Genomic DNA, 16,813 nt, shown 5'->3' with positions numbered 1-16,813 from the left:
CAGTATTTCAGCTTTATCTAACTTGGAGATGTGCAGAATTTGAAATTTATACTGGCATTTTACATAAATTGGTAATTTTGGGTTGTTTTTGCTGCTTAAAAAAACTGAACTTGCATTTTGATGCAGAACAAATTTTTTGCATAGTGAAACGCAACAGTGAGTGAAAGCGCAATAATAAAAAGGGGAGGTAACGAGACACATTTCTCGGCATCAAGATTCTCTTTATAAACATCTTCATACAATGCTAAATGATTTCATAATTAAATAATGCAAGCCCCCAGTAAGTTATGGCTCACTAGCAGAGTGAAGTGCTCATGACCAAAGCTATTCCCTGCCCTGAAAGATTTACGACTTTATGTAAAGTTATAAGCAGTGAATGATAGTTTGTAGCCATATGGGAATTGTCAAAACCTCAAAAAAAATTGTAGATGTTTTAGTTATCACGTCTGCATCTCTACTGGTAACTTGAAAATGTGATCATCCTGATAGGCCATACAGAAAACATATAAATCTGATTGCGTTGAAACATTCAGATTACGAAAAATTTCCTATCTGAGACAATTTTTCTAAAAAAAATTTATATAATGTAATATTTTTCACAATCAAATAGCTTGGAACATCTATTTACTTCATTTCCTGCCTCAATACAAGAAGGACATTAATTTACATTCTATACAAAACTGGTCTAGACTGTCGTATATAAGAAGACCTCTGTCTATTATGTCTATTAGAATTCCCTGCTGTCGGATACAAGTTTAATATTCCACCTAATGTGCTCCTATATAACATCAAATGAAGCATCTTTTCTTCTAATTGTACAACTTTGGTGCAATAGCAATTCTTTTTCCTCATATGTTTTCTTTAATTTCATTTTTTTATTAATTGACATAAATTTTGATTATTTGATTTTGAACAAAGTTTTGACCAATGGTCTAAGCCAATAGTAGTATTATAATAAACCAAACAATTCTCAGATGTTGCAACAGAACATAATTGCAAGACTTTTTCAAGGCTTAAGTCAACTGTAATTGTCAAAAACTCCCAAAATTGCAAGACATCCAATTCTGTAGTTCCAAAAGTATTATTGTCAAAATTTGACATCTATATTTTGACATTGTGTTTCCATGGCATCCCTAAACACAAACATATTTCTGTTTCACAATTCATTCGAAGTAAAACCCATCATCAATCAGACAGATGGTGATTCTGTCAGGGTTGTACTGTAGTTCATGAGAAAATGATTACAAAATGTGAAGCAACTTTACTTGTTTTTGTGTATCCTATGGAGACAATGTTCTTATTCTGCATTTGTATTTGAGACTATCATTGTTGTTTTTTATTGTAGATATAATAGGAATCTGAGCTTCTCTAGACATATTGTAATTACTAAATGCAAGACATTTTAACTTTTAAAGTCTGCAAGCAGATATGGTAAGAATGATGTCTATTTGGCATTTATATGGATTTAAATTTGATTTTCTAAAAGAGACTTTTAGTGATGGTATTAGATGGGTTTTTTAAATTCTTGGCTTATACAGCTTGACTACATCCATCAATTATTCTGATTGGCTAATTAAAATCCAATTATCCATCTGTATTAATTGCTCTCACAAGACATTTTGTGGCTGTAGATATTCGAAGCCATTTTACAAAAAGCATTTTAATGTGCATAAAATAAAAAAAGACTTGAAATTCATTAAGCAAATTGGTCTTTAAGTTGACATTTAGTGATTGGATATTTGGAATGCTGAAACTGTAATAAGATTTATGAGGAAGTAAACCTTTGCTTAGTTCAAACTTGAGAGCAACTTTATAGTTTATGAACCTTTTTGAACTATTCTCTAAAAGTTCTAATGTCACATTTCTTTAACATTGTTATAGTTAACAGATGCAGTGTGACATTGAGCAGGGTATTTTCAAATGTAATTATTTGTTACAACCAGGCTATATAGATGATACAGATAATAATTACAACACCTGCAATATTATTATCTAACATGGTGCATGTATTATTATACCATCTGTCCGTCTGTCTGTATGTCTGAACCACAATTTATTCTTTCGATATATAATATGACTGTTTTAAAATTACCACAATAATATTCATGAGGACAACCCGGACAACCCTTTCAGTAGCATATTCATTTGCAAAAAAAGCACACAATATGGAAGACTAAACCTTTCTTCCAAGTATCTCTATTTTATATATATAAGTAAAGATCTATGAGCTATACATTAATGATCAAAGATAAATCAGAAACACTAACAGTAAAAGTAAGAACAATGGCATTACTTAGGATAAAGTATCATAAAAAGTCAGTATAAAAGGCATTTAGTGATGGTAATTTAGAAAATGAATATATGGACAAAATCATCTTGCAAATGTCATTCTTTTAGCCATTTGCGAAACTGTATTCTTTAAGCCATTTGTTAAACTGTATCCTTTCAGCCATTTGTTAAACTGTATTCTTTAAGCCATTTGTTAAACTGTATTCTTTCAAATATTTGCTAAATTGTATTTTTCAGCCATTTGTTAAACTGTATTTTTCCAGCCATTTGTTAAACTGTATTCTTTCAGCCATTTGTTAAACTGTATTCTTTCATCTATTTGCTAAACTGTATTTTTTCAGCCATTTATTAAACTGTATTCTTTCAGCCATTTGTTAAACTGTATTCTTTCAGCCATTTGTTAAAATATATTTTTTCAGCCATTTGAAACTAGTCATTTAAAATAAGCTGACCCAATGACAACTTCTCCACATGAAAGGCTAAGTATTAAAGTGGGGGATGCTATTTCATCTGCAGTTTGCATAACATTTTTGCCTTGAATACTTGCCACTTTAGAAGCTCTTGCTATAAATTAAGACTGGGCGGGCTTATCAACTCATGGAACAAGTGCCAGTAATTAGGCATAATTGAATGTTTCAACCCAAATTTACACAGATTTTATTGGTATAAAAACCAAAGCTTGTATGTTTTTTTTTCTTGTTTTTTTTTCTTCTTGCATTTTCTTATTATCATATGGGAGAATACTGTAAAATATGGGTTAAATTTTATAATTGAAAAAAAAAATGATGTATTTTTACTACCTGTGAATTGTTCTCTCTTTTGAAAGAAATTTTGCCGTAAGAATTTCTGGCAATACAAGAAAAGAAAAGCCGTAAATCTAAATTAATCAAATCTTCAAAAAATAAATTCCAGCACTATGATAAACTAATTATGATGTTATTATTACAGGGGTTTATTACAGTAAAAAATGGACGTGAAGTCTCTAACTGCCGCCAGTGTACAGTGATCAACTGGTTGTGATATAACACAGAAGGCACGGAATCACGTGCTGTAGCTAGCCTACATGGCTCCTTATTACACAGCATCATAAAGTTACATCAATCTTGCCTGAAAGGTGATCTTTAAAATACCCTCAACTTCCTTTTTCATTAGCCAAATCTTATAAAAAATCTACTAAATCTTAAACCAGGGTGTAATAAATAGCACATTTTTGGCAATTAACAGCTAAGAATAAAAAATAACCCAAAGAAATCAAGAAATTCTAACCATTCTCATTTCATATGATTGAAACAAAATACAAGTTCAAAGAGCTACTGCTGTTAGTGTAAAAAAAAATCAATTTATCACAGTCAAATTTTAAGAACTGATAAGTCATTCTTAAGTTCAAATTATCATCTGATATGAACAACAAAATATGGTGCACAATAAAATACGGTGCCCGAGTACGGACATAATTAAATTTTGAACACTGTTTTGATATACTAAATTTCAAAAATACGTCAAAAATTTCTTTATAAACACATCATTTCAAGTCTTTTTGGAAATTTAATATATTCAGTGTTATAATGGACTTCAATTTCTAAAGTACCTGCTGGAACATTTGACCACTATATCATACACTATAGTCAGTGCATTACTACATGTCCAAGCAGTATGTCCAGGCTCTGACCATACTAATTTGTATTTATATTTTGAAACCCCTTTCTTTATACTTAGAATGGACTGTTCCACAAATTCGGCAGAGTAAAGATTAAAAAAAAAAGAAATGAGAATTGGAATCATGTGACAAAGACGGAATAATTTATCGCCATATGCCGCTGACGCCCCCAAAAAAGTCTCCACGATTCCAGCCCTTTTTCTTTGTTTCTCCGCAAACAGCCATGTTAAGGTATCAAATTATCATCTCCCAATGAAAATAAATGGTTCAGATTACCAAAATTCATTTCAAAATTCTGGCTTGTAATAGAAATAATTATAGGCTTTTTTTAAGATCAATCGATACCAGCAGTTACTGACAATTACAATGAATAGAATGTTTTTACATTGTCCTAGTTTTGTTCTAAGTCAATTTAACAGAAACAATTTTCATGTAGAATAACTCTTTTGGAGATTTTATCAAAGTCATCAGAAAGATTCCTAATAAATCATTATCATATTCAATAAAACTAGAAATGTGTCATCATGCCACGGATGCCCCCGCATGCAGCCAAAATTTCAGATGTTATAATATTTAGTTCCAAATTTGTTTGCACAAATTATTTTTTTCATTTGCAGTTCAAAGCCCTTAAAACTTTTCAATGTTAACACAAACCATTTTCATACAATGTTCAAAGCACTGAAATTATTTAGTCTTAACCTTTTGAAAATAGCATATTTCATATTTGTAGCCAAAATAATGGCTACATACATTTCCACAAAAGTATGAGTGCTGAAACTGAAAGTTCAAAATTTTTCCAACATTCAAGAAAGATAAGTTTGTCCAAAATCATTGAACCACGACCAAATTCAAACTTTCCACTAAAGTATGAGTGCTGAAACTGAAAGTTCAAAATTTTTCCAACATTCAAGAAAGATAAGTTTGTCCAAAATCATTGAACCACGACCAAATTCAAACTTAAACTGCTTATTCCTAAGATGTATCTATATTATTTTCAAAGTGAAAGGGACATAACTCTGCCAAAAAATCATCGAACCATGACCAAATTCCAACTTGACCTACCCATTCCTTTGACATATCCATATGTCAAATTTGAGTTGAATATGTAACACTGTTGGGTAGATAATGAACAGAAACTGTAAATTTCATATTATTTTCAAAGTAAAGGGGGCATTACTCTGCCAAAAATCATTGAACCATGACCATATTCGAACTTGGCCTGGGCATTCCAAAAACGTATCCATATGTTTAATTTGAGTTGAATGTGTTGTACTGTTGGGGAGATAATAAATAGAAACTGAAAATTTCATATTATTTTCAAAGAGAAAGGGGCATAACTCTGCCAAAAATCATTGAACCACGACCAAATTTGAACTTGACCTGCGCATTCCTTTGATGTATCCATATGTCAAGTTTGAGTTGAATGTGTTGTACCGTTGGGGAGATAATGAATGGAAACTGAAAATTTCATATTATTTTCAAAGTGAAAGGGGCATAACTCTGCCAAAAATCATCGAACCATGACCACATTCGAACTTGACCTGTATTTTCTCAAGACATATCCATATATCAAATTTGAGTTGAATGTGATGTACCTTTGGGGAGATAATGAACGGAAACTGAAAATTTCATATAATTTTCAAAGTAAAAGGGGCATAACTCTGCCAAAAATCATCGAACCATGACCAAATTCGAACTTGACCTATATTTTCTCATGACATATCCATATGTCAATTTTGAGTTGAATGTGTAGTATCGTTGGGGAGATAATGAACGGAAACTGAAAATTTCATATTATTTTAAAGTAAAAGGGGCATAACTCTGCCAAAAATCATTGAACCATGACCAAATTTGAACTTGACCTGTATTTTCTCATGACATATCCATATGTCAAATTTGAGTTGAATGTGTGCAACCGTTACTTAGATAATGAACGGAAACTGATGATGACGGAATGACAGAATGACGGAATGACGGAATGACGGAAGGACGGAATGACGGAAGGACGGAAGGACGGAACAGGGTAACACTATATGCCCCGGCCATTACATGGCGGGGGCATAACCAGTGTATGTTTTAGTTTTTTTTGTTTGTTTTTTTTTTAAATCAATCAAAATGCAATAGGTAATGGTAGTAAAATACTTTAATTAACTATAATTTTAATTCTTGATTATTATGAAAGTTTGTAGGTAATATTAATATGGACCACTTTCACCTTATCTTCCTGGTTCCTGGAACTTAAACCTGACCTAGAGGTTATAAACCTTTTTTTTTGAGTTCCATCTCAAATATCAGCAATTTCATTGGTGCTCGTTTCTGACCAATCAAATACCTAAGATCTGACCTTAAACTTTCGAACATTTTTTTTTTATAACCTAGGACCGAAGTACTGGAGACCTTATAAGAATAAACAATACCCTGGTGTTAGCTCGAACAAATGATTCCTAGGTTGAGTAGCAGACACCTTGGCAACAAGACCACCTCCCTTCTCAAAATGGGAATAATTATTAAAGCAAATGTTTTTGCCACATTCAGCCTGCTACGAAAAGATAAGTTAACAATACCTATAATTATGTCATAATTGTGCACAGGAATCCAAGATAAATGATAAAGAATATTTTCTGTCAAAACACAAAGCAGTAAATATTTTAAAAAGTAACAAAAGTGCTGAGTGAAGTAAGTATCATTTTTTGTTAAGAACATTAAATGCCAACTTCACTTAACAATATGTAAGGCAGACTGGCCGAGTGTGGGTTATAAATTAACTATAATAGTGTGCAACGCCTTCTTAAACAAATATGTGGATGTTATTCTAAGATGAAACATTTACACCTGTGTTTAAATAAAGGTAGTGAAATTTAAATTGCAATTAAAAATTCCAATAAAAAAGTGTTTTCAATTTGTAGAAATACAAATAACTTAACATTTGTTAGCTATCAAACAATAAAAAATATGTATGCTTCTAAAATGCAAAATGGAAGGGCAATAACTCTTATTGAACAACACTACCTCTGTAAATTGTTAAGATATACTTGTAAAATTTTAAGAAAAGTAAAATTATTCAAATACTTTAAAATAATTCAAGATTCAAGTAATAATTTTACATATTATGTGTAATTAATAACTGAACTTGCAGTATGTATCACCATATTTCTAATGCCAGGTGACTTAAACACAGTATGGGCTATTTCTGCATATTTTGACCTCTTTTTGGCAAATATTGTGCTGTTTGCAATGTGTAAATTACTTTCTTCAAGATCAAAGTAACCTCCAAATAAAGTCCACTTGTCTGTAAAGACCATGTTTGATATCTCTCATGGATGGCCTTTATTAACAGGTTTCACTGTATATATATTTTCAAAATTTTCACGAAATTTAGCACAAATCTTGGGGGATGTTGCTTTAAAAATTGTATACACATAATGTTGAATTTTAAAAGTTAGTACCAATGCTCTTCATCATATAATAACTCCTTTCTTTATCAGAAAATAAAACAAACTTTTTTTTTCCGCCTTGAATAACAAAAAATTTATAATGGCCATTTATAGGTAAATAAACAACATTATACTATAAACTGCTACATTAAACTGCACATCAATGCCTTGCAAATTCTCATCTTAAATTTTATCTCAAAACTTAAATTACTAATAATATACCAATATAAAGGCGCAGCTTTAAAGTAAAATGGATCGAAATATTTTATTTCTCAGATTTTCAAGATAAAAACAGCATCCTCAAGATTTATTTCTGCCATCTATCATGTTTTGACAAAGTCTTTTATTTTCAGTGTGTTTTTGTGATTCATTTCTAAACAGTCTGAATCATAAATACAGAAATTTCATGCAGAAATTATTGCAAAATCATGCAATATGACGGCCATTTTGAAATTAACTCTCCACTTTTGAAGGTAAAAATATCACGTAAAGTAAACCCATTAACTAAAACAGTCTGAGACTCTAGGAATTGCAGGAAGCTATGACAGCTATGTTAATGATGAAATAATGTCTACCAAAAACACTTTATTCATCTTTATTTGTCAAACAATAAGTTTTTTCTCTTTAGCACAGTGGCTCCAAAAAAAAATAAAATAAGATAACCCGAAAGCGTTAATTCCATTTAAATGGTGCATGAAATGATTTGTGTGCTTGTTAACAGCATCATGTCTCAATTATTACAACATCTTATCATCAATTAACTACCATACATTGTTTTAACTGTTTATTAATGTCTGAAGAAATTCACACTAACATGTATTTTGATGGAAATTAAAGCAAACAAAACATATTATCAGCAATATAACTGGCAAATTCTGCACATAGAAACTTAAAAACTCATTTACAGAAGCATTTAATTACCCCCCCCCCCCCATTTTATTTAATTATTATATCTAAACATTATCTAACTTTATCTCTCAATGTTGAACATATTTATGTCACTTGCTTTTTTTCTAATTCTATCTTTCCATAATTCTGTAATGATAAAATTTTAAATGTAGGATTTAAGGTATTTTTTCTGTCTCCTAAACCCAATCCCCGACTTCTTAATGCATTACACAATATTATTATACTTTGTCAGACATATTTGATGTATACTTATTTAGCTGGGATAAGTTTTGAACTCTTAAAAAAAAGAAAAAAGAATATCACTAAGATTTGCGACTCTGTTTTAAAAGTATAATTTTATCAAAATAGCATTATTTTTGTCTGGCATCTTAAACAGAAGCACATTTTGACACAATCGTTACAGAGTATCGTACATTTAACGAATGTCTTGCACCATTACTATTCATCAGTTACGGAATGCAAACAATGTACATTCGGCAATTCTATCACCGATCTCAAGGTCAAACCGAACCCTCGACATGCCATTACATACAATCTGCACATATCTTCTCAATGGTATATGTCAAATGAAAACAGTTGCAAAAATGTTTTGTGTAACTCAAACGATAAAATAACATGACATTCATTACAAGTTTTGTTTAGTATGATGTGTTTGTTATTTTGCCTTGTGACACAATCGGCTAATGTTTTAATCAGAAACACAAATCCAAGTCATGAGCATGGTTAAAGGTGGTAACAATTTCGGTCTCCACAGAGACTTATTAATTGGAACATCACTTATTTGACCCAACATTATTATACAGCATTGTGGGTACTGTCAGATCTCATCACCAAGGAAATTCAACAATTTTCTGTACCCAATTCCCGCCTCGTGTGTCTCACCCGTGCATCAAACTTTGGTATCCATCCAGACTTATTATTCCATTCTGTAAAGACATTGCTGCAGTGATGACCCATTCAAATCAATGACCATGGTTAACTTTATTTACCAATGGATCAGGATGAATAACCATGGTTAAAGTATGGCGTAGAAAAGCAATGACCATGGTTAACCTTATTTACCATAGGTTAAGGATCAATGGCCATGGTTAAGGTATGGTGTAGAAAAATTTAATGACCATGGTTAACCTTATTTAGCATGGGTGAAGGATGCATAACCATGGTGTAGAAAAGCAAACAAGGCTTAAGTTGGACCATTTTACATGGCTATATTAAAGATCCATAGCTAAAAGCATTGTTATAATTGTCTATAGTATTACATAACCATAACAAACATATCTAAGTCGGTAAATCTTGGGTTAGGCTTTTTTCAGGAAAAACTTAAAATTCAGTTATGGAGGCTAAAATTGATTAAGATTGATGAGGTGTTTTGTTATTTTAAGATTTAATTTCCAACTCTTATTATGTATGACACAAACACTGTACAAGTAAAACAGTCAGCAAAACCACACGTAAACATACAATGCATGTTTTCTTCTTTTTTAAATTTTTTTTCCTTAGTATGGGTTAATTGCCACTTTATTAAAGCAAAATCATGTAGGAATTTACTTTTGTTTCTTTCTTCATGTTAAAGAAAATTTGGTATAATAACTTACATTTGTTGTTTCCGCCACCCAGATCATCGAAGAAGTCTGGCCTGCAAGTAGAAAAAAAAGATTTCTAACCATTGTTAACCAAGATGATATCAACAAGGATTTCTTAAACATGTCTATGTGCACCTGCAAGAACTTCTAAAAGAACACCGAATTTACGATGAATTTACAAGAACTGACAGGAAATGCTCGTGAAAAATAAAAATCAGCTTTTAGATTGCACGTTTCTATAGAAACTGCTATAAAACGCAATAAAGACAAAAACCAAAACCAACCTTTATCAATGATATGGAATCAGTAAACAAATAAATGAAAACTGATAAGAGATAGTGGATTGTATACTGCACCCTGGTGTATTCCAAATAATTCACTAAAACTTGTTTTGCAAATTCTTAAATAACAAAAATATTCAAATAAGAAATCTACCAAACTTGTCTGTTTCAAGGATAATGAATTTGACAATAAAGGGCAAACAAATTTTCAGCCACAATATCATAATAGCTCTGCGGCTATTTCAAAATCCAAATTCCCTGTTTTTTACAATGTACATGCACCTATCCATTTTCAAACTAAATGATCAAAAGCCATAAATAGAATCAGACTTCTTTATATTTTGATCTACCTTTAATTGCATAATACTTTATTTTCAATTCTACTTGTCTACTCAACTTGTTAAGATATAATATTATGTTTATTAACATTAGCCCCTGGAATTGGGAATTAAATATGAAGTGTGTTCACTAATTAATAAGTAATAAAATGAGCTTTAATGGTATGGAAACATACTTTTAATTTGTTTATTGTGCAATTAAGAATGCCAAAACGTTAACTACATCACACTTGTGTCATTCTAAATGATAATTGGTGTAAATTTATACGCAGTAATTAATGATATTGCATAAAACTCATTTATTTATTTGGTTTTTCTCTGTCATTTCACATTTATTTGTGATGCAACTGTTTCACATTACATTAATTGTTTTATTTACTCCTACAATTAACAGATTTTTATTACGTACAAGAATGTAATTATTACATGTAAGTATATAAGGTAACTCTATAAAGTTAGCTTTAAATTAATGAAAACTACAAACAAACTGACACTTTTGGGTCAGTATCTTAACAGACTACTTTAATAGATAAGAAAAGGTGAGTTAGGCTCAAGTGCATTATGATTAATCAATATATGTTTTTTGTTCTTTTTTTATCATACAACAAGCTTATCTCCTCACATCAGTAAATAAATATATCTTCTTTTTTTTGGCATTCAAAAAAAAATGATAAGGGGAGATAAATTTCACATTTCAAACATTGTAGAGTAGTTCCCCCTTTTTTAAAAGTAACATAATTTTAATATCTCAGATGTATATTTAATAATATATCTAAATGAGTTAAAACCTGTCTTGAAAATTTCTTTTAATAATTCTAATTGTTTCTTTCAAATACAAAATTAAAATCTCAAATACAAAATTATAATCTCAAATACAAAATTATAATCTCAAATACAAAATTAAAATCTCAAAAACAAAATTATAATCTCAAATACAAAATTATAATCTCAAATACAAATTTGAATTAAGAACCCATGAGTCAGTCTAAAAATTCTACAATAAAATTGTCATTTGTAACTTAAAAATTCTGAAAGTGGATCAGAATGCTTTTAAGAGTCCTTCAATGCAAATTCCAGTGACAAATTCCATCAAAATTCCTGGAATACAGGAAACAAAAACAAGAAAAACAATCGACAATGCTAATCACGTTAACTGACATATTTCAATCAACCGCAAGCGTTGAGTGTTCTCTATATACAGGTGTGCTACCTTGATTGCAACAAGACCCTCCAACATGAACCAGTGCAAGAAAACACTTATAATTACAATAACACATTCTTGTTTTATATTTAACATTTCTAAATACTTCTGTCAGAGTTATATTCTAGTTTATTTTCCTTAGCAAATTGGAGAAATTACAGGATACAAGTTTTTATGTCAGCCTTTACATTTTCAAAGGTGTTACATAGATTGCACAAATTTTGGTTAAGATAATTGCAATTAGTCGTCAATTGTCACTCTGTAAATTTATAGAACTAAATTCCATCAAATTTCGATCAAATGCACTCAAATTATTCTATGATTTTTTTTTCTTACCAATTTATTAATTGTACATTCAAGGGAATTAACTGTGTAGAAAATCCTGCAAGAGTTATTGCCAAAGAGTTTGAAATGTAGGTGGATATCCCATTGTTATTTCTAGCAACATAAAATCACATTAGCCATGTTAGGAATAAACGGCATCATAGAGCATTTAGTGTTACTTATGGTTCCCATAGCCACATAAAAACCCAAATGTAAGCGCAGAATAAATAAATTTTGACACGATAACTTACAACTGCAGGGATATATATTCTCTATGCAATAATAAAATATTAACATTGGGCTACAGAAACTTCATCAATATTTCAGTATATTTTTTTTCCTCTCCCTGAAATCTTATACTATTCAATTATATAACAATCAGGTACATGCTGAGAACCAGCACATAAATCTTCCCTTTGTCTATACAAGCATGTACATATAGGCAGAATTAGATATCTTCTCTGAGTAAATTGATCAATCAGATATCCGCCATTGTTTCTCACAGATGAGTCAGTTTATTGGTAAAGTTGTTTTTTTTTGTTCATTGACAAACTCTGAAAATACTCAGAAAATCGTGGAGAAAAAAAAACAATTGAAAAACCATAATGATTCTGTCCTCTAGTAATTCCATTTTACAAATAATCTGGGAAGAAATACGGAGATATTCCTTAAAGAAATGTCTTAGATGACATCATATTTGCCAATGTTGATACGGTAATTTGGTTTGGATTGAAGAACATATGAAACAAAACCCTCGAGGGAAATTTTCAGAAATCTGACTGAAAACTTTGTCAAGGTTCAGCGGAGGAAATTATGCCTAGCATCAGTTAAGTTTAATTTCATTTTATAAATGCCCAATTGTAAATGATCTAGAGGGATAAATGTCAAAACCATTGAGGCCAGATTTTCTTCTGATGAATGTTAAAATGCAAATAGCTGAAATATAATCTAAGAGGAGAGGGTATATTCTATTAGTTTAAACCGAGGAGATGGTATATTCTATTAGTTTAAACCGGCTTGCTGTCAGAAAGAATGTATCATATTTAAACTTGTTGATGGTAAAAACTTCATCCAAATATCTAAGTACTGATAGTTGCTAGACTCAATTTCACAAAAAAAATTAATATTTCTCAAAACATTTTTCAAACCAAATAAACAATAAATGGATGAGAACTATCCTATTACTGGACCCCGACTGTTTCTCAAATAGGGCTGTCACTATACTATACCCAATGTAATATGAAATATACACTAAATCATAACCAAGCGCAATAATTACTAAAGAATTGGATATCACCATTTGAGAGAAAAATTTAATAGTGCTGTTTTCTGGCAGGGCTAACTTTGAGACAACTAAATCAATCTTTTTCTACTGAAGAGTATCAGGTTCTTCCTGTTTTTCAAAACTGAAGAGCTTCAATAACATGCTGATAAATTGCATGTAATGTGGCACCATGGAAACAAAATATCATGCTGTTTTTTTGTTTTTTTTTAAAGAATGATATCTGCTAACATAATTTTTCCTTGTTTGTCATCAAGGCTTTTAAAGATTATTAACTGATGCATTATGAATTCATTGAAAAATCAACACAGCCTATAAAACTCACAATGTGTTTGCAAACAGCCCTAAATATCTCAAAAGGTCTTGTCCATCTTTCTATCTGGACAAAACTATTCTCCATTTTTAGGGAAATTTTCTAAAGAGAAACCGACTTGAATATAGAACAGTGCAGACCACGATCAGACGTCAAGAATGTGCCAAGCCGACCTGTCTTGGTCTGTGTGAGTCACATGGTTAACAGAACTCAAAGAGTTAAAACAGAATTTATTAAATCATTTGTTGAGATGCAGTATAAGATCAATTAACATGCAATTATAGTTCAATTTAGTAGAATATTTATCATTTCTAAAACTGATATTGTTTAAATAAAACACTCAGTCATAACTTAAAGTGGATCTTTTAATTGAAAAATTCTGAATCAATGCCTGAATTGAAGTTAATATTTATACAGTATTACAGCCATGACAAAATGAAATATATTTCAATTAAATTCAGGAAATATTTAAATCATTTTATATGTAACTTAAAGAACTATTTAAATAAATGATTAACATCTTAAAAACAGAAATAATTAGTTTGGAACTCATTAATTTGCTAGAAAATGCCGGCAGACAAAGGATTTATTGGTTGAAGCCACTAGTTTGCAATATTTCATTTTTGAACACGAGTAATCTTGTTAACAAATAAAATATTTGTGGACAAATCATTATAACTGAACAAACTGGTAAATATTTTAGTCAAACATATCATTATTGATTTCAGTCAATGCATACATTGACAATCATGTTTGGTAAACAGTACCCAATAAAGTGTTCAAGAACTGTAAACAAGCCCTCAAGTACTGGGGTAAATATAAGAATGCATTTAATGTATGACCCCTTTTTAAGGTTATCCCGGCATTCGAAATAACAGTTTAATGACAGAAAAGTACAGATGCAAAATGCACAGATTATATTTTAGATTATTTGTGACACCGTGAAGATTGTTTGCCAAGTTTTCTCACATTTAATGGAAAAGTGAAAGTAAAGTAAACATTTTCCTACATTTTTTTTTGAAGTTGAAGCTGCAAAATACACAATTTAAAGCTGTGAAAATTGGGAGTGTATTACCTAATAAAATTGCAGACGACATTTTATTACCCAGAATGCTTTGCATGATCTCACATCCTGTCTACAGCAATTACTCAGGCTATATTGTATTGCCTTGCTAATGTACAGTTTCATTTGAAAACATATTTATCATTTTGTTTTTGTAGCTCCTGAATGTGAAAGAAAGTTAGATTAAAAGCATAAAAAAATGATAATCCCACCTGTTCTAAGAGTATCAACTTAACTTTTTTTGCCATTCTCTAATGTGTTGCTTAGCAACTGTTTTGAAATTGGCAAATTAGTTAAAGATTTCCTAAACAACTAAATAAATCTTCTTTCATGGATTTTTTTCAACATATGTATGGGTTTTTGCAAAAACAGACACTTTTTTTTCGTCTAAGTTACACAACAAAATACTCACCCCCCAAAAAAAACCCAAAAATTTTGTATGTGAAAAAGAATTACATATTTATTAAAATTCTTAAGTAATAATTGTATAAATTAAAATCAAATCACATTAAAAGCAATGTTTTTATTTTCTTTGAAAAAATATGAAATTTCTCTGAAATATGTCAGAGTAGCAGACTTTCTGTATCACACAGATTACACTGTCAGATTTTTCTCCTCTTATCTTGTCACCGTCTTGGTAAATTTTATTCCTTTATTTCTGTTACCATAGCAAACTTTGGGAGACATTTTGAATCCATCAAAGGTTATATATTGAATGAGCCCTCAGATAGCATTCATTCTTGTAGCAGACGTCACTTCATCATTCTGATATTTTAATCTTAACGAAATTCTTCAAAACATCATATTGATGACATGGATGGCATGTTTTTGAAGATTATCTGTGTTTCTAAACATTTTCTGTGTTGTTCTAGATTATCATTTACACGGATTTTATATCATTATTAGTTGTGTAACCGTGATAGTTTAACTAGTGAAACACGAGTGTTACCACTTGAAACATTACAAACTAGCTGTCAGATAAAAATAAACTGCTTCTTCAACTGATAAAAGAAATCTCCAAATTTTCATCAAATTTGATAAATTTAACAAGAACAAGTATTTCACTGTTTACCTTAACCAATCAAAATTACGACACAATGAAAGACAAGTTGTTGCTCACACCTTGCGTCTATAAATCTCTAACTTTACTGTAATTTGACTAATATTTCTGAAACATTTATTTGTACCAGTTAATACAAGAATAAACAATCATCCTAATTACAACAACTGTGAATTTTCATACGGATTTACAAACGGATTAACGTAATCCCATCTTTACAATAATTTTCATTACATAGGGAAAAAAATTTGATAGTGAAAATGAAAACTTATAAATTCTGCTCATAAACATCGTATTTTATTTGAATACCCAAGTTTAAAACGGCAATTAAACAAAGACAATTGAACGCAGACATTTTTATTGCCGTTATTACTTCAATAAAATAACCATATATTATCAAAACTGTCGCAGATTAATATTCTAAGATCAAAATGTGACAAAAGTTATCATAAACCATCGAGAGAGCGGATTTGCGGCCCAGCTTACTATTATTTACAGTCATGCTGTAACCAGGCTCTGTTTAAATGCCCATTGTTTTCTAACACATTTATCTTCTCCTGAGTAGATTCACGGATTACGCAGCTTTGTCAGAACGTTTAAAGATAACATAATGAAACTGTTCATCAAAGCAAAAAAAAATCCGAAAAAAATCCTTTGCAATACTAACATCTCCTTAGTGTATGACACTTTACTAAGTCTGTTAAGCCAAGAGATTAGCGAAGTGAACAAATTTAAAATCGTCACATCTCCGTCACATCTCCATACACTTGACACGGTCCTGGTGAGAATCAAGGGATTCCTTTGAAACAACTATTTTCTTGCATGTCACTTACTTACCTTTAGTCATAAAGTGTCTATCAGTATAACTGTTATAAAATATGTTTCAAGATAATTTAAATGCCTTTCAAAAAAAGGACTTTTTTTTGCAACTGTTTATAAACACCTGTAGTGTAACAACAGCTACTGCTGTCAAAAATTATATGACAAAAGATAAATTCTGTACAAAAATTGCTGACCTGCTTTTAATCACTTAGTATAATTCTTATGGTGAATAATCAAAAGAATTTTTGAAATATTAA

General features: G+C 30.5%; 1 protein-coding gene across 5 annotated transcripts in view; it reads right to left on the bottom strand.

Moving 5' to 3' along the window:
- LOC132758113 (inactive tyrosine-protein kinase transmembrane receptor ROR1-like) overlaps positions 1-16,813 on the bottom strand; it is a 203,355-nt gene that overhangs the window by 31,637 nt on the left and 154,905 nt on the right. For all 5 annotated transcript variants that reach the window (XM_060749620.1, XM_060749621.1, XM_060749622.1 and 2 more), the window contains one exon: positions 9,885-9,925. In XM_060749620.1, the coding sequence (XP_060605603.1) occupies positions 9,885-9,925 (41 nt within the window). The remainder of the gene's footprint in view (positions 1-9,884; positions 9,926-16,813) is intronic.

Source organism: Ruditapes philippinarum, unplaced genomic scaffold, assembly GCF_026571515.1.
Source record: "Ruditapes philippinarum isolate M1 unplaced genomic scaffold, ASM2657151v2 ctg42_1_1_1_1, whole genome shotgun sequence".
Taxonomy (NCBI): Eukaryota; Metazoa; Mollusca; class Bivalvia; order Venerida; family Veneridae; genus Ruditapes; species Ruditapes philippinarum.
The sequence above is the reverse complement of the archived record's forward strand: the minus strand, read 5'-3'. Positions and strand labels throughout refer to the sequence as shown.